Source organism: Gossypium hirsutum, chromosome D03, assembly GCF_007990345.1.
Source record: "Gossypium hirsutum isolate 1008001.06 chromosome D03, Gossypium_hirsutum_v2.1, whole genome shotgun sequence".
NCBI classification, from domain to species: domain Eukaryota; kingdom Viridiplantae; phylum Streptophyta; class Magnoliopsida; order Malvales; family Malvaceae; genus Gossypium; species Gossypium hirsutum.
The window spans coordinates 49,248,617-49,271,859 of record NC_053439.1 but is presented as its reverse complement, the minus strand read 5'-3'; the positions used below and the strand labels follow the sequence as shown (position 1 = coordinate 49,271,859).

Sequence of the window (23,243 nt, the reverse complement as noted above, 5' to 3'; positions counted from 1 at the left end):
TTTAACACAGCTATTTTTTTTTGTTGACATTTGGTAAAAATTGTTTAATAATTAAATAGATAAATTAAAAAAAAAACAAAAACAAAAAGGTGAAAGTACATGATTGGATGGATAGGTTTTAACAGACTTTTCAAACATCGAAGCAAAGAACCAAAGGGGTAATAAAGTAATTTCATTCGTGAAAGATTCGCCTGTCAATCTTTTGTCTTATATAAACTCTTTCCTCCATTTCAGTTTTCATAATCAAACAGAGAAAGTAAAAAAAAAGTGCCCAATGAAATCGATAGTTCATTTTTAAATCCTAAAGAATTTCTTTTTGCTAATTTTCATCACTTCAAAATTAAGAAAAAAATGAAAAAAAAAACATTGATTCTCTTTGTACTCCATTAATGTGAAAAATCAAGGATCAAATCATCATCTATGGCAGTTTTTTGATTCTCTGTTTGGCAAAAGAATTTTTTTTCTTTAAAAAAAATGGCAGGTTGTTCGCAGAGCGGCGGAGAGTTAAAAATGGAAGGATGGCTGTATATAATACGTTCAAATCGGATTGGATTACAGTATTCAAGGAAACGTTACTTTGTTCTTGAAGCGCATCTTCTTAATTGCTTCAAATCCATGCCTATTTCCAGTCTCCAGGTCCATTCCTTCTTTCTTTTTTCTTTTTTTCTTTTTCAATAACAGTTTATTTCTTTCTTCTTTTTGTTTGTTTGTTGAGATTTAAGAAGCTTATCTTGCAACTTCCATTACTCGGTTAACTAATGTTTATAAAGAAATAATGGCATTAAGTTGATTATATTTCCTATTTCACTATTTGTTTATTTAATAACCATTTTAGTTGCTAATTTTTGGATTAGTTGAATATAGTTTAATGAATTTATTGCAAACACGTGTTCTGGTAAAGTATGAGAGTACTTTGATAAGGCTTTTTTGCTCATTATACTCTTTTTAGTAGTTTCTTTCAATCTAGCAGTTCAAATTGTGCTGCTACTCTTTTTTGTTGCTTTTGTGTTAGAATTAAACTGTTTATAGGTCAACTGAATCCGGAAAAAATCTACTGACTACGGTCAACTTTGTGTCAGGAATATTTTTACTCTACACATTCGTATGTCACAGTATTTGAAGTCATTTTTTCTCTTATTATTGAAAATTGGAGTTGATTTGACGATATTCATAAGCGAAGCAAATATTAGCTTTTATTTTTTATTATTATAAAAGAGGCTTTAGTTAGGAGATACAGAAGAGAGTTGCAGATGCCACCTTTTAAAGATGGCTGCGTGAACCAACTTGGCTAAGTTTTGCGTTCATTGTTAGCATTAACTTGAGCATAATTTGTAATGTGGTCACGTCTTTTGCTCTAGGGGGAATTGGCTCATCTTCCTCAAAGAAATAACCAATCCTAAAGTTATTCAGTCCTCTGTTTCTAGCTGTAGCAGTTTTTCTTAGCTTCGTGAAAGTATTGTGTATATAGTTTGATGAATGAATACTCGGGGATGTCAAGATAGTCTTTTAGGCTCATTCATTTTGAATAATAATATTTTCTTTATAAATATGGTTTGACAATTTTATTGTGTGAAAGAGCTAAACATTTATTTGCCTTTCAGGAATCAGGAAGAAGTGCAATCATTGATTCCAGCATTCGAGTTACAGATAATGGGAGGGAGAGCATTCACAGAAAAGTATGTGTATAATTTGTTATTTTCCTCGGAAGGTGGTAAATTTTTTGGTTTATATATCAGTTTACGCCATTGGATCCTTTGTAATGACAGTTCTTTGTTTGATGTTGTAGGTATTCTTCATATTCACCCTTTATAATAGTTCTAATCACAATGATCAACTTAAGGTGAGGCAAATATTTCAGAAAAATATTGTTAGTCAATATCTATCATACTTTTACCTTCATGGTTGAGATATGGAATCTAAATTTATAGCTAGGAGCTAGTAGTCCTGAAGAAGCAGCAAGATGGATTCATTCCTTTCAGGAAGCAGCCCTAAAGGTGCCAAATCGCTTCCTCTTGTTATTGCACATCATAAGTTTCTGATATAGGATGGGATGAGACTGAGACTTATGTATGCAGGGTGGTCCACGCCCTGGAAATGATGTTGCTTGTTCAAAGAGTAGATGGCAGTCCTTCAGGTATAATAATGAGTTATCATTCCTGCATTACTACTCAACATATATTTTACTTCTGGATTTTTTCTCTCTGTTCATTCGTGCTTGCATACAATTTGGTTTCTTCGCAGATTGCTTGAATAACTTGAGTTGGATATGTTTGAAATGATTTTTAGTGATGAGTGTGAGAGAACATGATGCTTGTTCTTAATTTTGTATTCTCTCGTATTTATATCCCATTACTATATGTCAATTTCTTAAAAGGACTCCGTGCATGCAGATTGAGTAGTTCCAGTGAGTCAAATCACAATGATTCTATTGACTGGACTCTTTATCCAACTACAAAGATGGACAGAGTAACATCTGACGTTGTAGCACCATCACCTTGGACAATCTTTGGCTGTCAGAACGGTAAGTACAAAAGGAATATTTTGGATTTTTGATATAGTAATAGTTGTTTGTCTAAGCCCGTGAGTTCAATGCAGGTCTTAGACTGTTTAAAGAAGCTAAAGATAGGGATTCTCATGGAAAGGTCAGTAGCTTTTGATTCACTGGTCAATTATTTTTTCAAGAAATAGCAATTTGGCTTTGTGTTTTACGCCTCTCTAATTGGCAGTGGGACGACCATCCTGCAATCATGGCTGTGGGTGTTGTAGATGGAACTTCAGAAGCCATTTTCCAGACACTAATGTCTCTTGGACCCTCAAGATCAGAGTAAGCTGCTAAGTACTTTGTATTTTTGTTAGCTCTTGTACCCTTTTCCAGAGCCATGGCTTGATTTAATGGTACTTCAGTTCTATGCATATTTGTAATCATAGTAAATCTAGCATTGTGATTCAATGGAACAGATTGGATTGTAATTGTTATTTTCGCAGTTGGCAACTTTTTATGTGCCATTAAAGCTGGTCTTATTGAAGTTGTAATGGAGTGAAAATGTGAACTTCAGTTTGATGCATGATAGAAACTGAAACCATGTAATCTTTGCCATTTTAATGTGAACTTCCAGTCTATGTAGAAACTGAGTATACTAAGTTTAATAGTACACAAAAAACCAGCAGTCTAAATTCCGAAGATGATATCATGCACAGATGTGGCATCTGTATTTGGTGCCTAATCCGATTCATCTATTTGAATTATGATTACTGCTTTGGTGTTCTCTTGTGCATTGTAAAGTCGTGCAAAATTATAATTCTGTTCAACTAGAAGTGCATTTTGCATTTTATGAAATTCCTCATTTTTCTAAAACAAAGTGTAACTTTGCAAATTGTCTTGCAGATGGGACTTCTGTTTCTACAAGGGTAGTGTGGTCGAACATCTTGATGGTCATACTGATATTGTTCACAAGCAGCTATATAGTGATTGGTTACCTTGGTCAGATCCAAACTTCTGATTTAGACATGATGCTTTGCAAGACAAATGTTTCTGTTTATATATTTTCACTAATTAATTATACTTGCAGGGGAATGAAAAGAAGGGATCTCTTGTTGCGGCGCTATTGGAGAAGAGAAGATGATGGAACATATGGTAGTAATTACTCTTAGGAAATTCTTAAAGTTCTATTCAGAAGTCAGAACCTGGTTGAATTGTAAACTCACTTCTTTTGGTTGATATTATCACAGTTATTCTCTACCACTCAGTGGTTCACAAGAAGTGTTCCCCACAGAAAAGCTATGTCCGTGCCAGCCTTAAAAGTAATGTATGCCTGAAATTTATGCATAATAAGAGATCTTTCTGAGTTCTCTAAATCTGATGTACATATTACAAGATGCATGAGCTGTTTTCAGTTTAATTTATCATGCAAGAGTTTTTTTTCCTTGGTATCCCTTGTGTGCACGAACACATGCATATAGACTGGTACTTGTGTGTGTGTTTGAATGTGGAAGCATCCTTCGGCCTCTCAGCTTGAACACTGCTGATAACTGCTTATTGCATTGCTGTTATTTTGATTTGATCGGTTTTATCATTGTCCTGATATATGCACCAACACATTTGTGAGATGTGGCATATGATGCACACTTAATATCCTTTTTAAGGAAAGGGAATGATATTGATATTAAAAACAAATAAATAAAAAGTTAATCTACAAGGTTAATGTTTGGCATTTCTTGCAGGTGGTGGATATGTCATATCTCCAGTGACTGAAGGAAAACACTCTGTTGTGAAGCACATGCTTGCAATTGATTGGAAATTCTGGAAATCTTATCTTCGAACATCTGCAGTCAGATCTATTACCATCCGGATGCTTGAGAGAGTTGCTGGTAATCATATATTCTGTTATGACATTGTGTCATCTATTACCCTAAAATCCAAGTGCAGATATAATCTTATTTATCAATTCATTTATTGTGTCTATGTGTCTGTGTTACAAATTTGTGTGATCATTGAGGTATTAAGTTTCTAGGAATCTATATCATCTACTTGCAGCATTAAGAGAATTATTCAAAGCAAAACAAGGAAACTATCCTACTGCTGATCTTTCATCTGGAGAGTTGATGCGGAATGTTAGGTTGCATCAAAGTGAAGAGGATGGCATAGTTGATATGTGTACGGAGATAGAGGCTGGAAAAACTAAGGAAAATATGAATGAAGCAATGGAAAGGGCATCTTCAGAGCACTCAAGTCTGGTAGGTCTCAATGATGCTGCTGATGAATTCTTTGATGTTCCAGAACCAACAGACCACGATCGAGCAGAAGATGGATGGGCTTCTGACTTTGGTCCTGAAGTATATTCTCAGGTACAAGTTGAAGTTGTAATTATTGATTTTACATTCAAATGGATTTTTGGGTAAATTTGCTTCATATCTCATAGAGGATGTGATATACTGCAGTGTTTCTCCACTTTTTCTATTTCATTTATAATGGCTGCATTACAGTTGCTCTTGCATTAAATGAGCTATAACAAGTTCTGTTGTTTAGCTCCAATTTTCACTTCTATATGATTGGGAACTTTCAGGATACACGCCAACCAAAGTTATCAACGGCTGCTGTTTTTGTGAAAAAGATACATGATCTTGCAGGTGAATCCTATTTTGATGATCAATATTCAATTTAACTTCTGAATTTCACCAATAAAGAATTTTCTTTTTCAAAGGTAGTTATAGAAAGATCTATTGATAATTGCGTACAATTCTTATATGTTGCAGTCCAGAAGAGGGGCTACATGGACTTACAAGACATGACAAGGGAAGATGGCGTATGTTGCTCCTATGGAAACACTCTTTCTAAGGATCCAACTTATACATTGCCTTGCAGTTGGACAGCAGCGGAACCCTCCACATTTTTGATTCGTGGGAAGAATTACCTTGAAGATCGAAAGAAGGTATGAAGAATGATGTTTCATAAGGTTTAACGTCAAAGCTGAAGTGAATAATAAAAGTTAAGCTGGAGTGTTCCATGATGGTTCATTGTATGCCTTACTACATTATCTTCCGGTGAATTGGGTTTTGTCTCAGATATTCTCTAAGTTATCTCCTCCTTCCATTTTTGGCTTTAGCTCTTAGAATGTCTTAGATGCAATCAATTTCAGGGTTTTGCCTTACTACATTACCATATGTTGATAAGCTCTCCTTTATGGATACCGCCGTTTTTAGTTTTCCCGCATTAAATTTCAACTTCCAGTTTAACATTATATCTTTGCTCTTGTTTTCTGCCAGTTTAAGGCAAAGGGCACATTGATGCAAATGGTCGCTGCAGATTGGTTAAGATCTGACAAACGAGAAGATGATCTAGGAGGGCGTCCTGGGGGCATTGTTCAGGTTTTCCTTTGTTATTTTCCCATGAGTTACCTGTAAACTCAAGCTGTACTTGTTGCATTGTGCAATATGTTGATTGTAAATTGAAAATTGGAGAACTTTTACGAGTTGTTTATTTGCAGAAATATGCTGCTCGGGGAGGGCCAGAGTTTTTCTTCATTGTAAACATACAGGTACTTTGGTCTTTCACTTATTCTTCATTCTGCGAAGTAATATGTATTTCTATCTCCATTCTTTTTGGTTCTTGAGCAATCAAAACAATTGAATCATTTAACACGAAACAGGTGCCAGGTTCAACAACATATAGCCTAGCACTATACTATATGATGAATACTCCTGTGGAAGATTCACCCTTGCTACACAACTTTGTCAACGGAGATGATGCATATAGAAATTCAAGGTTCAAGCTCATTCCATACATATCTAAGGTTGGTGCATGCAGCACTTTGCAGTTCCGATTGAGGATCTATGGGTATTCTTGTATGGTAGTGAACTCACTAGGGGTTAAGGAACTCAGGGAAAAAAAGAGCAAGCTTGTGTTTAACTCCATTCAACCATTAACGGGATAAACAATTTATATTTCAGCTCCAGTGATTTTAAAGAACTAAGGTCTTAAGACGAAATTACGTTTTTGATATCTTTGTGCATGCCTTCTTTATCTGGAAAAGTGAACTTTTCTCCGTCGGGTTTGACACCCTTTTTTTTCTTCAGTTGCATCACTTAGATTATGAATTTTTTTATTTTTCTGAGGATTTGCTTTTGTAGGAAATTCTTACATAAAGCTTTGAGCTGAGTTTACCCATGTCAAGTGGCCTATGAAGAAAATGAAAAATTGCATGAATTCTTTACCATGAGGACTAGCTGGTTTTGTGCTGTATGCAAACTCAATTTCACATTGCATAAAGCAATGTTTCTGATACTCGAGTTTGTTTTGTTAGGGGTCCTGGATAGTCAAGCAGAGTGTTGGAAAGAAAGCTTGTCTAATTGGCCATGCTCTGGAAATGAATTATTTCCATGGCAAAAACTACTTGGAGGTAACTACCCTAAACCCTATATTTCATGCATAGTGTTATATATATATTCAACTCTCTATTAACAATCTCATTTGTTCCAAAGTGTTGATTGTTATACACCTTTGATAGTATTTCATATTTAGATAAAATTTACAAATGTAATTTATTATTAAAAATTATTTTCATTTAATAAAATATAATTAATAGATTTTTTAATGTAGAATTGTAACATTTTATTGAAATAATATCTTAACTAAAAGTTATTATTTTTATTTCACTAAGGAATATAACTAATTTTACTAAAATTTGAGATAAGAAGTTATTATAGAGAACTAATTTAGTAAAGAGTTAACTTCATAGTTTATAGCTATATTTGTTATAGATGAAAAGTTGCTATAGTGTACAAATAAAACATAAAAAAAATCGACTATATAACAAAGTTGCTATAGTTGTTTATTGTATACACGCACATAAGAATTTCCCATTTCACAAGATGAGTGTATTTGGATAGAGAAGAATTAAGTTTTGTGCAGTACAATTTTACTTACCTATAGTTATTTGCATTGTAAATAAGAGATAAGAAAGAGAACATAATAATTTCATGATAATAACAAATAAGTTGGAGAATGCAATGAAAATAAATCATATAGTGTCATCTCTCTCTCTTCAAACCAAAAGGACAATTAGGTTAGAAAATTTTTCTTCTGATGCAAGTGGGAGAGGCGTATCAGTTACTAATTTGTACAAAAGCATGACAAAAAATTATGTACAACATGGCATACTAAAATTTTGCAACCAACCATCATTTCAGCTTGGGATTGACATTGGGTCATCGACAGTGGCAAGAGGGGTGGTCAATCTTGTGCTTGGTTACCTCAACAATCTGGTTATCGAAATGGCATTTTTGATACAGGTAAGTGTTGGTATAATTTGGTTACCTCAACAGTCTTTTAATTTGATATAATTTGGCTCATAGATCTAAATTGATGACACCATTAGTTGTTATTGTTTAAGTGATGATATGAATTTTTCTTTATAAAAAACAGTCTTGGTTGAAACGTGTTTGACTGTATGACAAAAAAAAAAGTTTGACTAGATTTCTCCGTGACCTTAACTTTTTGATCGAATAATAACTAATGGTGTTATCACTTTGGGCCTACTAATAATATTATAAAAATAAAGGACCACATATGTAAAATTAAAGTAGAGGGATTAGATTTCAAATTTCAGCATTATAGAGAGACTAAAACTACAATTAAACGATTTTCAATTAATAAGATGTCTTAAGCTTTGGTTGGAACCGAGAATGGGGAGGAGTTTTTGTTAATCAAACTGTTAAAATTAATAAGCATTTTCCTATTTTATAGCTTAACCATTGGATTAACAACTTTTTTTTATCCTTTATGCCAAGCAGATCCTTAGCTCTAAAGCACTTAGAAACAAACGAATCCTTTCTTCTTTTATCTATTATCTTACACTTGTCCCTGTGGTCTACAAGAGTTTTCATTCGATTTTCTTATATGCAGGCAAATACGGAAGATGAGCTGCCGGAGTACCTTCTCGGAACGTGCCGCTTGAACCATCTGGATGCTGCGAAATCGATTCCGGTAAAAGTATGATTAATTCTCAATCTGATGGTTTACTTGCTTGGATTGAGGAAGAACATCAACAGTTCATACCATTGCATATATTGCATTGCTGCAACATTCTTTTATTCAGTCAAAATGAGCATATATTTACCTAATGCCAGCTACATTTGGTGCGGTAGATATCGTGTCATTGAAAAAAAACCCAACTCATTTGTACAGATAACACGGGTTAATTAGTGAAATCAAAGTTACCATTTTTTTATAATTTACCTCTATCGGACATTATGCATGAGTTTGGAATACCGTGCATAAACCTAGGAATTTTGACTTTTCAATTGAATTCAAAATTATTAAAAATATTTTTATGGTCCTAATAAACAATCTAAAATTATTAATAATCAAAATAATCAAAACTCACAACATTTCTATAAATTTTAAGCTATTTAAATCGAAAATAATATAAATATTAAATGACTGAAATTAGAATTAATACTCATGCAATTAAATTCAAAATTGAAAGGAATTAAAATAAATAAAAAATTTAAAACAATCTGATGTGACCAATTGATAAATCTACAAAGCTCCATGGTCTGTGGGTGGGGTGGGGTGGGGTCCCCAAGCACCACCAAAGTGGGTGGTTTGGGCACCATTTAGGCACTTTGGAGGTTAAAAAACCAGCCAAAATGTTGGCATTTTCTATTATTGCACCACGTATCCCATTTCCCAAGGCGACAACTTGATATTATGCAACTACGGATTAAAATAATAAAACAGTCCAACTCCATACCCACTAAGCTATGCCCCTACTTCCCTATTTTCTATTCCCCCAATCCAAACCATAAAACATATTTAATAGAGAAAACGGATTTAAGAATTTAACTCGAAATTTATGTAATATTAGAATTTCATCATTTCACTCAATGTTACCTTTTAATGCTATCCCTCGTTGACTTTAAAATTATTAAAAGGAATTATTGGTAGTGAAATCACATTTAATTTTAAAAATAAAATATTTTTTTCTTATCAACCCAATTAATTTATTCCACTAAGGAAAAGAAATTAATAGTCTATTTCATTATTTAAACATAAAAGTAATATAGTATTAACCCACTTTTTATTTCATATCCTAATAGCTATACTCAAATACTTTTAATTAAAGAAAAAATATATAATGAAGTTATTTTTACGTATGTCTCGATTTTCTTTTAAAGTTTTCTTTCTGATATCTTTTTAATTTAAATTTATTGGAAGTGGTTAACATGAAATGTTAAAGAGCCATTAATTTATACAATATCATACATACTTGCGTGACTTATATTCTACAAGTCATGCGTTCAAATCCTACTTTGTGTAAAGCTTTTCAATAACCATAGTTTATTTTGTTTAGACATTGAAAGGTGTTTTTAGGCTCTCGTTAGAAACTGTGAACGATATTGAGGATGTGTTATCAACACAGCACTTTAATAGACTCAGTAAAAAATATATATCACTATTTATTTATTTTTAAAAATATTTTTATTATTATTTATATATTTTAGAATTAATATAAATTAAAAATAATAATTAATAAGCAATGCTTTAATATGATTAGGCTACTTAAAGCGAAACTTATTTTGTTCAAACTTAATTCGAACCAAATGAATAATCCGATATTAAATAAATTTATTAAATTAAAAAAAATTATCATGCATCAATTAAAAGAATATTTGTGACTTGAGTTGTACTAATTAGCCAACATAAGAATTTTTCTTATCAATAAAGTTACTATTGTAGTGATAGAAAGGTTGCGTTAATTCAAGTTAAAAATAATTAAAATTTTAATTTCGGATTTATTTTAGTAAATATTTTTCAATTATGGGTTCATTTAACTCGATTCAATTTAAATCAAATAATTTAAAAAAAAACATATTTAATTACAAATATTAAAACATTATTACCCCATACGTTAAAAAAACTATTACCCAAACATTTTTTGGCAGATGACAATTTTTAACTAAAAAAATCCAAATAAAATAAATGTTATTTCCTAAAGTGTTTTTTTTATAAATCTATAAACATATATATATTGTTTAAAATTAAATGTTACTTGGTCGTTAAAATAAATCTCTTAGTCAATTATTTTGTGACATTTGGTAAATTTTAACTAAAAAATCTTAAAAAGTTAAATATTATTTCCTTAAGTACTTATAAAAATTATTATCTCTTTTGTTCTTCACCTAATGACTCTTATGACAAAAAATTCAAGAATCTATCGAAAAACTTATACAAACCCAGTTTTCGATGAAAAACTCAGATTCCCACAAACTTTTTTTTTAATTTTAAAATCTCGATTTCGATTCCTTTCTCATCCCAATTCAAAATCTATGTATTAATTTTTTAAAAATAACTTTTTTTCATTATTTTTTATTTTTTATGTACTTTGCATAAAATAATTAAAGGTGAGAAACTTCTATTAAAAAAGAAACCTCAATAAAGCATGAAATTCAAATAGAGAGAAGAGGCTGAATAGAAAAAATAATGGCAAGAGGATTGGAAAAAAAAATCTAACAATTAAAATATTGCATTAAAGGTAAGAAGAAAAATAGTAGGGAGTAAGAGAGGGGCAATTTACCAATAAAAGTCTTTTTTTTTTCAAAAATTATCGAAATGGGCCCATTTTTTAATTATTTACTGAAATGGTCTGACGTGGACGCGATTTCGGCCCGCACGTGAACAGTACTCAACGGTCAAAAAAATATTATACCGGGCCCATTTCGATAAATTTTAAAAATATAGGGCTTTTTTGGTATTTTGAAAAAATAAATTTTGAATCTTTTTGTACTTGTATTTATTTTTTTAATCAATTAACTCTTCAATATTACATCAATAGCAACAAGTACAAAAAAGATTCAAAATTGTTACCGACAAGATTTGAACCAAGATACTAAGTGAAAAGAGCAAGCATCTTAACCAACTAAGCTAAACTAATTAATTGACATATTATAGAAATACTGTTATTATCTTAATTATATTACTTACGTTCTAACGATTTATCGGACCTATTCCATACACGTGTCAAATCAGAAAAAATAATACAACAATTCTGTAAAAAAAATCCGGTGTTTACTTCAAATAAATAAGGAAAATAATGATTTGAATGTTTCAAAATTCAATTTTAAACTAAAAAATCAAAATTTAGGGGTAAAAAAGGATCTTTTTCGACGAAAACTGCGGCAAACCGCCTTCGACTGTTTGTCAGCGCGTAGATCTCGAAAAGTTATTCGAAATAAAAAAAATCGTCTCAATTGGACAACCGAGCCAAAAGTTATAGCATTTCAAAGTTTTCCAAGCTAAAAAACATAAACTGTTCATCCACATCAGTAAATCGCGTCCTCGTAGGCGTGATTTGTGTCCACGTAAGCAAAGCGCGCTGACGTGGACGTGATGTTCTGACACGTCCCCTGACATCGCGCTGACGTGGACGCGATTTCGGGGAAAATGGCCCATTTCGATAAATAATAAAATACCGGGCCCATTTCGGTAAATTTTTAAAAAATGGGCTTTTTTTAGTAATTTACCCGTAAGAAAGTGTAAAAAAATTGAAAATTTTAATTTAATTAAAAAAATTATCTCATTTAAATTTTTAGATTCCACAAATAAGTAAAAAGTATTACATGGGTTCTATAGGATATATTAAAAATTTTAAAAAAAAAATTGTTGAAATCTAAATTTTGTTGCCAAAAACTGGATTTAAATGAGTTTATTGACGAATTTTTAAATTTTCCGTCACTAAAGTTCTTTGACGAAGAATAAAAGAGATAAAATTTAAAAAATTTTAGTTAAAATTTGCCTAAAATAATTGGTTAAAAATTTTATTTTATTGGCGGAGTAATTTGGGCTTCTACCTAATTTTAAGATATCGAATATAATTTTCATATCATTTTAGAAAAGGGAGTATAATTTAGAAATACTTGTAAAAATAAAATAGATCAGCTACCTATTTGTGATTTAAGCCACGTATATATATAAAATAGTTTTCTACCATTTCAAATTTCCACATCCTAAATCATTTTCATTGTTCGTCAGTTTTCGTTGTTCTCAGGCTGGTTCTGTGTTCTTCTTCGGACACAGATCACAACCTTAAAGTTTTCTTCTTCTTCTTTTCTTTTTTTTTTCTCTTCCCTTGAAAAAATTTCCCAAACCCTGTTTGGCTGCCGAGAAAATTATTATTTAAAATAAACCCCGGAAATTCACAACGTAATTTTTTATTTTGTGGGACCAAAATTGATCAAAGAGTTAAATTGTGTGTACCTAAAGTCCCGACACAGCTTCGAAGGGATTTAATTTATGAGCACGAGATCCCCTTATTCGATACAGGTAGCAGCCCACTATTTCTGAATATATTTCTTCTTTTTTTATTATTTTTTTAGTTTTTTTAAAAAATTAAAATTCCCTTTTCCTCACCTTCTGTAATATAGCGTTTTATTGTGATTTAGGGGTTTTTTATTATTATTGTGATCTGTGAGTTGTGACCCTCCCCCTTTCGCCTTTTTATTTTGTTATTTATTGTAATTATTATTTTTCTCGGCAGTGATTTGAATAGGAATTGAATGAATGGATTCTACTGTAAAATGCACAATTCTGTTAATTCTTCTTGGATTAGGTATTCACTGAATCAATTTCTTTCCTTTTTTAGTGTTTTTGATCCATTGATTTTGATATGTTTTGAAGTGCTAAATCTTTTGAATTTTTTCCCCTTTATATTATGTGTAGTGGTGAATGCCTTTTCTGTAACTGATTACGAGCATTGCGAAAATGTGGTAAAAAAATGGGCTACTAATTCGCTTAAACATGAAAGCAAAGAGGATAAACACGCGCTCAAGGATTTACTTTTCTTCCTTCATGTTCCTCGGACCGGAGGTCGAACCTATTTCCACTGGTAATCATCTTCTGGTACATTGATTGTGCAAATTTTAACTTAGTTAATATCATCTGGTACATTGACTGGTAATTATCATCTGGTACATTGACTGTGCAATTTTTAACTTAGTTAATATATGTATATATATGATATATTATGTATGCATATGAATGAACGATAAGATGTCCGCCATTCTGGGATTTACTTCTTTTGTTTATGCTTGCAGTTTCTTAAAGAAGTTATATTCGAGTTCTCTAGAGTGCCCCCGATCTTATGACAAGCTACGGTTCGATCCTAGGTACGGTTGGAATTTTATTTGTATTTAAAGTTGAAGGAGGAGTTCTCCTTTTTTGTGATTCCTTTTCCTTTCGAGGATGTTTGATTGATTTTTTTTCCACTTGAATACAGCAAGGAAAAATGCAGGTTGTTGGTTACTCATGATGACTATAGCATAAGTTCTAAACTTCCCAGGGGCAGGACATCAGTGGTGACGATACTTAGGAATCCGATTGACCGTGTCTTTAGCACATATGAGTTTTCAGTGGAGGTGGCAGCTAGATTCCTAGTGCATCCCAACTTAACATCTGCCACACAAATGGCAGGACGTTTGCGATCTAAAAATAAAGGAGTAAGTACTCTGGATATATGGCCTTGGAAGTATCTGGTTCCGTGGATGCGGGAAGACCTGTTTGCTCGGGTATGTTTTCTGCTATTTGTGCTACTCATTTTTCACTGTATTAGGGATTAGAGTTTTGTCTACTCTCTGTGAAGGTCATTGCATTTCCCAATGTCAATGATACCTTTCCGCATTTTGGGTGAAGGGCTTTCCTAGAGAACCTTTTATGCATTTTAGTGCAGTCGGTAATTGGTAGTCTTGTTTGTGTGTTGATTTGTCTTTTAAGATAGCATTATTTTGACCAATTTGAGAACATCTCCACTTCTGTTTCTCAGTTGCCATGATCGAAACCTATCATATCTGCACTTATTTTGTGTGATCTGAAGTGATCTAGAGGGGGAAGTTGTCTTTTGACTTCTCATGCGATGATATAATTATTACAAGACATTTATATTTGCTTTTACTCTTTATGAGCAGAGAGATGCTAGGAAAACTAGGGGCACCAGCGATTTTACAAGCGGTGATCCATACAACATGGAAGACATTGTAATGCCATTGCTCAATTACATTAACAATCCTATATCTCATGAAATTGTCCATAATGGTGCAACCTTTCAGGTACCAATCCATATTTTGCACCATTTTTATCTATGTTCTTGTCCAAAATGCTGGTTTACTAATTTAATTTACAGATTGCAGGGTTGACAAACAACTCTTATTTACCTGAATCACATGAGGTGCGCCATTGCGTAGACAAGTACAACAATCTTGGTGACTACGTGCTTCAAGTTGCAAAGGTAATTAACATAGTTTGGAATTTTTTAAGAACTTTCATATAGCTTTTCTGATTCCCCCTTTCTATGGTATATTGTTGGAATTATGGTAAACACTTGTAAATCTTGCAGAAGAGGTTGGACAATATGTTATATGTTGGTCTAACTGAGGACCATAGGGAATCTGCAACAATGTTTGCCAATGTGGTTGGGCAACAAGTGATTTCTCAGCTGGTAAACTCTAATGCTATTGGGAAGGGAGCCAATGTTAATAATTCAGGTTAGTGTGGGGTTTTATTGAAATATCCCCCTGAAACCTATCCAATGAAGAAAGCCTTGTAAAACATTGTTTAATTTCTTGTATTTGATTGTATTACTTCGAAGTGCTGATTTTGCCACTCTGTGATTTCTTGTCTTTCTCTAAACTGATTGATACCAAGATATTTTAGCTTACTTAAATCATCTGTGCAGCAGAACAGGGCACTTCATTTTCAGATTCAGAGCTGGATCAGGTGCTGCATTTTAGCGAACAAATGCTTAATATCTGGATACCTACTAATGTAGGACTCTTAACCATTTCTTTTTTTTAAAAACGGTATGACAGAATACCAACTCAGACGAAAAGGGGAATGAAACCACATCATCAGATGACAATGAAGTAAACCAAGATAATGTAAGCCATTTTTTTAGTGTGATATCTGACTTTTTTTATGGACTTAATGTGATTTCTTTTTGCATTAAACGGTATAACTTTATTTTCTTTCTACCATAACAGATGACTGTGGAAAAACTTATGGACACTTATGAGGTTTGCATTTCTGGCTTGCGAAAGACCCAAACACGTCGACGTATAGCTTCCTTGAAGAGAATCTCACCTGCAAACTTCACTAAGGAGGTAAGCTAAAATACAGAACATTAAAATGCCCCACCATTATTAAATAATGTGTGTAATCTATTTCTAGAGCATGGTTGGCTTCGCTATATGACTATTTAGTTGAGCACTTTGGCCAGAACAAAACCATGCCTTAGTAGTTGTGCTGTATCTTCATATATGATTATTTATGTTAGTCAATCTTTTTGTCAAGGGAATTAGATTTCCAGTGCCTTGATTGTGGGTTACATATTTGGGGATTTCATTTGTAAATCTATTATGTGTACAGTAAGTAGGGAAAATTCAAGGTTTCAAAATTAACTGGAAAAAGTATTCATAACCAATATTAAAGAGAGTTGTGTGGAAAAATGAGGGAGAAGTAAAAGAAAAATAGAAAAGAAGCACAAGATCAAGTGGTTGCTTCAATCTCGGAGAGGAAGTTCAACCGTAGCTTTGTCAAAGTTGAAATCTTCTTCTGTTTATTATTAACATCTGGATTTACAGGCACGTAATAGGGTTCCTCAAATGGTCCTCCAGCGGATACAATCACTTAACAAGCTTGATGTGGAGCTCTATGAGTATGCTCAAGGCATCTTTGCAAAGCAGCACAAGCAAGCAGCCGAGAAGTTGTTTGATGCGGTGAGTTTGGTATAGGGGTGTAATGGAGCGAAGCTGAGTTCGAATACTGCCAAGCTCGAGCTCGACTCGAAATTCGAAGCTCGATACTTGGCTCAAACTCGAGCTTGATTAAGCTCGTTTACCAATTTTTGTTCTCAAGCTTGAACTCGAGCTTGACTCAATAATTAAGCCTAGGGCTAATAATATATATTAAGGGTAATAATGTAATTTAATAATATAAAAATATGAAAAGCTCGATAAGGCTTGTGAGCCGTTCGAGTCAAGTATTACTAAGCTCAAATTCGGCTCAATCCATGGCTTGAGCTCGGGCTTGGCTCAATAATTACCAAATCAAGTTCGAATTTTTTTAGAGTCAAACTCAAGTAGTTTGCAGCACCGGTGTCTCATTTACACCCCTAGTTTGGTATACATCCAAGACTGATAAGGAATACTGGATATTAATCAAAGTTTGTGCATATCATCGATACGCTTGCTTGATATCTCGGTGTATTTTAGATTGTTACATGGTGAGATCTAGGTCCAAGCAACAATAATTTATCCTTATTATGCTGTGTAATTTTGCAGAGAACACTAGGAAGCATCTTCATTTATTCGGGTGGCATCAAGCTTTGGGATGCCTGTTTGTGGACCATGCCATTTGTCTTGCTGTTCATCTTCTTGTTTGTAAATGCAAAGCGAAGAACATTGAAACTGAAGATATGAATGTTACTGGCTATTCGGTTTTATGGATCACACCCAAAGAAGAAACGAAAAACAAAAGTTGTATAAAAAGAATAGGGAATTAGCTTATTATTTCATCATGCTGGAGTGCTTACATGTGAAGCACAACCGTTGGGTACAAAGTTTTGGGTACAAAATTTTTCGGTAGAGATGGCTGGCTTTGTTACGATATTATCTATGGAAAAAATGCTTTATGATTTGTTTTACATGATGACATTCTCAATTCTGATACAGTTGTGAAGTTGCTTTCAGGTGCTTATGATTGGTGCAGGATGTTTCTTTGAAAACAAACATTGCACCAAATTGGCAGATGAATCTGAGGTAAAGCTCATTTCCAAGGCTCCTCTTGCTAGTTGGTTAGAAATTTTGTGTCTTTGTGATTTAAAATCTTCATCTTTACGATGGGTGTGGGGTTAATATAACTACACACACATATATATATAAATGGAGAGGGTGGCCTATGCTATTATGTAAACTATTGACTTTAAAGCATATGGAGAGACCCACATCACCACCAAACTTGATTCAGAATTTGGAATGTGGTTGGTTTCAGATACATGGGATCATATATATTTATATAAATAGATCCAAGACTATACAACTTGGGTATTTTTTTTTTGGTGCTTCAAACTTATAATTGATCACTTAATGTATACGCCACTTCATTTCTTTTTTCTTTTTCTCACGATGGATGTTGGTCACCATGCAAAAAGTTTCAGACCCAGACTCCAAATTCCATCAACACATGGTTTCATTTTATTTAATCATAAAAATCCCACAAATAACCTGAAATTAATTTAAATGGGAAATGATTGTGGGTTCAAATAGGAAGAAGCATTGTATCAAACTTTTTTTCCCTCCTTTGGATATCTATTATATAAATGGTAGTCACTCGTGTTAGTGTAAAATACAAGTGATGTTATACTCTTCCGTATATATTTTATATTATATGTATGTTAAATTTTGTATAAATTTGTTTTATGTAACCCTTTCATATATGTTAATATAAATAATATTTTAAATAAATATTAGATTGATTCTAAAATTTACATGCATGAAAAATGTATTTATATTATTAAAATATTAATTATATAAAAATTACCAAAATGTATAACTGAATCCCTTGCCTGCATAAATAATAATATATATAATTTACGAAAGGCACATGCTTTTCTTTATATATGTACAAACAAACAAGCATTGGCCATTTGCTGAAATCATTTTTCCTTTTTTTTTTTTTCTTTTGTCTTAATAGTCAAAAGAAGCACACAAGAAAAAGAGAATGCACCTAAAATTGTGCCCAACTCCATTATATTTATATTCAACAGCATTATGAAAGGAAAAGAAAATCAAAATCTAAAATTCTAAAGCCTACTCATTTGTATTGTGGTTATAAATAATAATAATAATAATATCAACTGAGCTCGCTCGTGGATAGTGATGAAAACTTAAATTTTAATTAAGAATCTAGAGATTAAATCGAAAACTTGAAAAATCCAAAAAAAAAAAATTTATTTTAGGAAAAAAAAGAGGAGAGAAATGTAAAGTTGAAAATGAAAATCAATTAAAAACCATAAAAAATGGAAAGGAAAATAAGAGAAGAAAGGGACCACAGCATGTGAGTGGTAAGCTGCAACTAAAAAATTGGGACCCAATTTGGACAACACTTTCATATTTCTTTTTTCTCCATTCCAATCTCGTCGGTGATTTTTCCCATTTCTTCAATCTTTCGTCGGTGATCTCTTTTTTTGTTTCTCCTTGTATAATTCTATAAATGGTCCTTATATTATAGGTTTTAGATGAATTGAGTCCCGTTACTTTATAATAAATAATGTATATTTTCAGTTGCGAGGTTAATCTTTTGTTAATCCTATCAAATAATTTAACAAAACGAATGGAAAAAATTGATCTTAAACCGTGGTTGGATTGGCTGGTATCACCAAAAAAAACTGATCAAATTGGGTATAAAGTTTATTAGAAATGTTTGAATTGAAAAATTCATGATCGGACTCACTCCACTGCTAGTTTGGTTTGTACAACATTACTTAAAATTGAAAATAAATCACGAAAAACTATTAACGAGAAAAATTATGTTTCAGGATTGAAAATATTGCAATAGAAGGACTAAATCAGAAACAAATACATAATACAAGGATCTTCAATCAAATTTGACCTAAGAAAACCTTTTTTAGATCTACGTTTACTCCTCTTTCCTTTTGGCTTTCCTTTTCAAAATCCATCTCCCCAGATTTTTTTTTTCAATTTTTTTGGGTATAAAATGTTTCAATTTCAAAAAAAAAAAAAAAGGAATTTAAAAATTGATGACAGATGAGCGGTGATTGAAAGGAAAACACACAACCCACCTTCCATGTGCTAACCTTCCTTCTTTTACATTAAAACTTAATTTTCTCTTTCACTCGAGAAGAGAAAACAAAAATATCCCTAAAAATCACGACCAAAAGGGATTCCCTTTTCTCTCATTTTCCTTTCATCCAAACAATGCCTCTCCTTCACTCTTCTGCTTGAAACCCAGGTCCCATTTCCCTCTTTCTCTCTTTGCATTTTGCTTTTCTTTTTGGGTTTTTATTTTATTTTATTTTGAGCGGGGTTTTCCATTTCTCTTTCTGCATTCTGGGTTTTGCTGTTTGGTTCTCAGAAAATGAAGAAAAAGGGTACCTAGTACCAACTCTTTTCTTTGTAATTTATCAGTATTTTTTAATTTTCAATGTACCCAAACAAGCTCTTTGAAAAAAAAATCAAGTTCTTGAAATTTTCGCTCTTTTTTTTCTTTACAGTGTTTTTTAGCTGGTATTAGTATTACAATTTGTTTTTATATATATATTTTTAAAATTTTTAGTACTTTGTTTGGTTAATTTACATGCTGAAATGACAAGTTAACTAATTCTCCAAACCTAGAAAGAGACAATTTTTTCCATTTATAAAATTCAACTTAATAGGAAACTTCATGATTAATTGCTTAATTTTTTTTATGATAAAAAAGTTATTGCTCAAATATATATTTTTTAAAAAGGTAATTTTAGCTACAGAAGGTAATTTCCAAATGGGATTTTTAAGTCTTTGCAAACCCGTAGGCGTTTTTTAATTAATTTTTCACTTGGGTTTAATGTTATAAGTACTTAAATCAAATGCTTACTAATTAGTTTTTTTTTTGTGAACAGAAGAAAATAAAATTATGAATAATTCTTGGTTTGACAAAGGGTTTGATGGGGTGAATGATGATTTCTTTGATGATGTAATAAAGTATTTGGATTTCCCATTGGAAGATGTTGAAGGCACTGATGGTGGTGATGGTAGTAGTGGAGAAGGTGTCATAGATTTTCATTTGCCTCTTGATGATGACGTAGAACAAAACAACTCCGGTGGCGGCGAAGAGTGGGATTGTAACTTTCAGAACTTGGAACCGCCGCCTGCTAATGTTCTCGCCGGCATGTCTTCCGGATTTTCTGGTGATTTTTTCAATGATAGTTCGCCGAAATGCCTTACGGGTTCTGTGAGTTAACCTTGTTTCCCTCCCTCTAGTGATGACTGATATATGTATTTATGAATTTAGTATTACTTGGAATGAGCGATTGCCGTGTGTTATCGATGGAAATATTTGTCCTGAACTCGTTTTTTAAATAGTTAAAGAGTCAATGTAAGTAATAGAGCATCGATTCGTTTATCGAACTTTAGTATGAAATATCAATCGAAAACCGGATATTCAAGCTCTTGTTGTAGGGCTAACTTGGTAGGAGACATATGACTTGGCATTCACGACATCGAACTAAAACTATGTGTTGCCTAACAATGCTTTCAGCCTTAAAATTTAGTGTCTATCGGATTAGTTCTCCGAGGGTGTCTACTAAATGATTGCATTTGCATGTTGTCATGCCTGAGTGCTTTGTTGAATAAATGACTGCATTTGCACATTCACAGTGTGATTTGTGGAAAGCAACCATTACATCAATATGGTGATCCTTCATTCTTTACTTTGTTAAGAAGCAATGTTTATCGAAGTGACTTTGTGTCTAAGATATGCAGTTTTTCTCTATCCCTAGAATATTTGCATAATCGGTTCTTTATTGTCTGAATTCTTCTATGAAGGGTGCTCTTGACCACCGGTGAAAATGGGTTATTTAGGATGTCCGATGTACTTTGCGAAATCCACCAGACTGCATTGTATTTTATGATGCAGATACAATAAGATCATGGTTCATATTGAATCTTCTCTATAGCTGATAAATCATTCTAAATTGAATGGTTTCTTCTCTGTTATCATTTTCAATTGAATTCTGACTTTATGCTGAATTTGTCTTCCATTTCGTGTCTAGTGTGATGGATCTTCTCAGCTAAACCAGTGGTCGAGCGTTACAGAAGCATCCTCCGGCAGAAGTGTTACCCTACACAGTGAGTCCACCGGTGTCAAAGGTTCAATCCGGTTCCAGACCTCCAGTCCTGTATCTGTGCTTGAAAGCAGTAGTACTTGCTCTGCTGCAAACCCGGTACCTATTAACCCTAAACTCGGTTTCCTGGTGAAACGAGGTCGAAGCAAGCGCAGACGAGCATCTGCCTTTAATGTGCACTTCAAATTGCCTTTCACGTCCTCCACCTCCTCTACCTCCCGAGGATCTAATTCATCAGTTGGTTCTGAATCTGAATCAGAAAGCCATCTCACCGAGGAACCTGCCAAAAAGAGATTGAAGAAGAAAATGAACCTGACATGGCTTTCGGATTTCAGCGAGATGAAGAAATCCCCCTCCCGACAACCTATTGAAGTTAGGAAATGCTTGCACTGCGAAGTTACGAAAACCCCACAATGGCGAGAAGGACCAATGGGCCCAAAAACCCTTTGTAACGCATGCGGCGTTCGTTTCAGGTCCGGCCGTCTCCTCCCTGAGTATCGCCCTGCTGCAAGTCCTACATTTGTTCCAGCATTGCACTCCAACTCTCATAAGAAGGTGGTTGAGATGAGAAAACAGGCCAACTTGCCGATGACCGGAACACCACCCATGCTGTCAATCCCACAGGCACCAATTAGTATGTAGTTGAGAGAAAGCTTCACATAGGGAGCTTCATTGTCATTGTGTCTTACATTTTTGTTTTTGGTTCAGTGTGTACATTGATGGAATAAGTAGGAACTTTAGATGAGATGTTTGGAGGGTGAATTTTCAAATTAGGGTTAATTTTAGTGATGCTTATAGCTCTTGTTAAAGACATTTATGTATCAGTTCTGTCACCCTATTCATTTATTCTTCTTTAATTCAACCTCTAATTTGATTATAAAAACTCCACAATGATACAAATCTAAATTAACCCACTCAACCAACTCGGTTTGTCTAAAATCATAAAAACCTAAATCTTATATCTCATTTGACTTGCAAACTTAAACGACTTTTGAACCCAAAATGACTCGATTTCAATAAAAAATCAATTTGGGTGTCATTTAAATTATAGGAATTCAAAATAACCTCAAAAGATCTAAATCCAAGATCATTTGACTTGCAAGACTCAACTACTCAAATGATTTAAACTCAAAGTGGAACAAGCTTGAAATGATACTAACTCAAAACAATTCAAACCCAAAATGACCTTAACTCGGATATAAAATTATTCAAATTCGAAATGATCCATATATTTTAAAATTCATTGACTCGATTAGCCCAAAATCAAAAAGGACCTAAATTCAATATAATCGACTAAAAAATTCAACTTATAAATTAGAATTACTTGAGCCCAAAATAAATCCAAACCTAAATCATCCAAAACCCAAAAAATCAAACCACAGCAATTATATATACTTAAAAAAGAGACCAAACTAAAATTGCTTCACTTCAAAGCAGTGGAACATCATTCATAGAGTGGAGGTAAAACAGAGCTATTCATCAAAGTCTAAGCAAGTTATCTATTTTCTTCTTTTTTAAGCTTTTTATTTGATTGAAATTGAATGTCACGTTTTAACCCTATTTCCTAGCAACGCAAAACAACAATAAACCCTTTTAATCTTTTATAGTTATAAATAATATTTTGAATGAAGTTTTAAAAATTAGTTCGATTGAGTTTTAACTCGATTAGTATGTGTATTATTGTCAATGCAGGAGGACGTGAGCTCAAGTGCGCTGAAGCGTATTATCTTCCTATTTAAGGGTTGGGAGGAGCTATAGGTAGTTCTAGGCATTGTGTCAAAAAGAGGAGAACCTATAATTGAATTATTCAAAAAAAAATTACTCTGTTTGAAATTCAAGTCTCCAACTATTTTTTAA

At 32.9% G+C, this 23,243-nt stretch overlaps 3 protein-coding genes across 5 annotated transcripts; all 3 read left to right on the top strand.

Annotated features, from left to right (window-relative positions):
- The first annotated feature begins 239 nt into the window (after positions 1–239).
- LOC107954492 (protein ENHANCED DISEASE RESISTANCE 2) lies at positions 240–8,729 on the top strand. 2 transcript variants are annotated; one of them, XM_041090369.1, is made up of 21 exons: positions 240–636; positions 1,602–1,676; positions 1,787–1,840; positions 1,929–1,994; positions 2,076–2,134; positions 2,391–2,521; positions 2,596–2,642; positions 2,727–2,824; positions 3,386–3,481; positions 3,570–3,634; positions 3,730–3,801; positions 4,222–4,368; positions 4,535–4,845; positions 5,064–5,127; positions 5,254–5,429; positions 5,764–5,865; positions 5,985–6,035; positions 6,147–6,290; positions 6,801–6,896; positions 7,687–7,788; positions 8,402–8,729. In XM_041090369.1, the coding sequence occupies exons 1-21, from the start codon at positions 475–477 to the stop codon at positions 8,492–8,494; spliced, it is 2,211 nt and encodes a 736-aa protein (XP_040946303.1). In that variant the 5' UTR covers positions 240–474; the 3' UTR covers positions 8,495–8,729. The 2 variants fall into 2 exon arrangements, with proteins under 2 accessions (XP_040946303.1, XP_040946304.1); XM_041090370.1 differs by lacking the exon at positions 3,730–3,801 and having other exon boundaries at positions 246–636.
- Positions 8,730–13,028: 4,299 nt separating this feature from the next.
- LOC107962061 (protein-tyrosine sulfotransferase) lies at positions 13,029–17,189 on the top strand. 2 transcript variants are annotated; one of them, XM_016898306.2, is made up of 12 exons: positions 13,029–13,106; positions 13,217–13,382; positions 13,591–13,662; positions 13,773–14,061; positions 14,458–14,598; positions 14,673–14,777; positions 14,886–15,033; positions 15,228–15,265; positions 15,358–15,426; positions 15,529–15,648; positions 16,129–16,263; positions 16,828–17,189. In XM_016898306.2, exons 1-12 carry the CDS (start codon positions 13,058–13,060, stop codon positions 16,963–16,965), a joined length of 1,470 nt encoding a protein of 489 aa, XP_016753795.2. In that variant the 5' UTR covers positions 13,029–13,057; the 3' UTR covers positions 16,966–17,189. The 2 variants fall into 2 exon arrangements, with proteins under 2 accessions (XP_016753795.2, XP_016753785.2); XM_016898296.2 differs by having other exon boundaries at positions 15,225–15,265.
- A 2,019-nt stretch (positions 17,190–19,208) lies between these two features.
- LOC107962048 (GATA transcription factor 11) lies at positions 19,209–22,243 on the top strand. Its single transcript, XM_016898271.2, has 3 exons — positions 19,209–19,655; positions 20,163–20,494; positions 21,315–22,243. Exons 1-3 carry the CDS (start codon positions 19,643–19,645, stop codon positions 22,026–22,028), a joined length of 1,059 nt encoding a protein of 352 aa, XP_016753760.2. The 5' UTR covers positions 19,209–19,642; the 3' UTR covers positions 22,029–22,243.
- The last annotated feature ends 1,000 nt before the right edge of the window (positions 22,244–23,243 follow it).

Excerpts from the sequence above, each read along its gene's own strand:
- LOC107962061 (XM_016898296.2), top strand. The coding sequence starts at position 13,058 with ATGGATTCTACTGTAAAATGCACAATTCTGTTAATTCTTCTTGGATTA. Across the intron at positions 13,107-13,216 it reads GTTAATTCTTCTTGGATTAG|TGGTGAATGCCTTTTCTGTA; the intron begins GTATTCACTGAA and ends TATTATGTGTAG. Across the intron at positions 15,266-15,357 it reads CAGATTCAGAGCTGGATCAG|AATACCAACTCAGACGAAAA; the intron begins GTGCTGCATTTT and ends ACGGTATGACAG.
- LOC107954492 (XM_041090369.1), top strand. The coding sequence starts at position 475 with ATGGCAGGTTGTTCGCAGAGCGGCGGAGAGTTAAAAATGGAAGGATGG. Across the intron at positions 4,369-4,534 it reads GATGCTTGAGAGAGTTGCTG|CATTAAGAGAATTATTCAAA; the intron begins GTAATCATATAT and ends ATCTACTTGCAG. Across the intron at positions 7,789-8,401 it reads AAATGGCATTTTTGATACAG|GCAAATACGGAAGATGAGCT; the intron begins GTAAGTGTTGGT and ends TCTTATATGCAG.
- LOC107962048 (XM_016898271.2), top strand. Across the intron at positions 20,495-21,314 it reads CGAAATGCCTTACGGGTTCT|TGTGATGGATCTTCTCAGCT; the intron begins GTGAGTTAACCT and ends TTTCGTGTCTAG.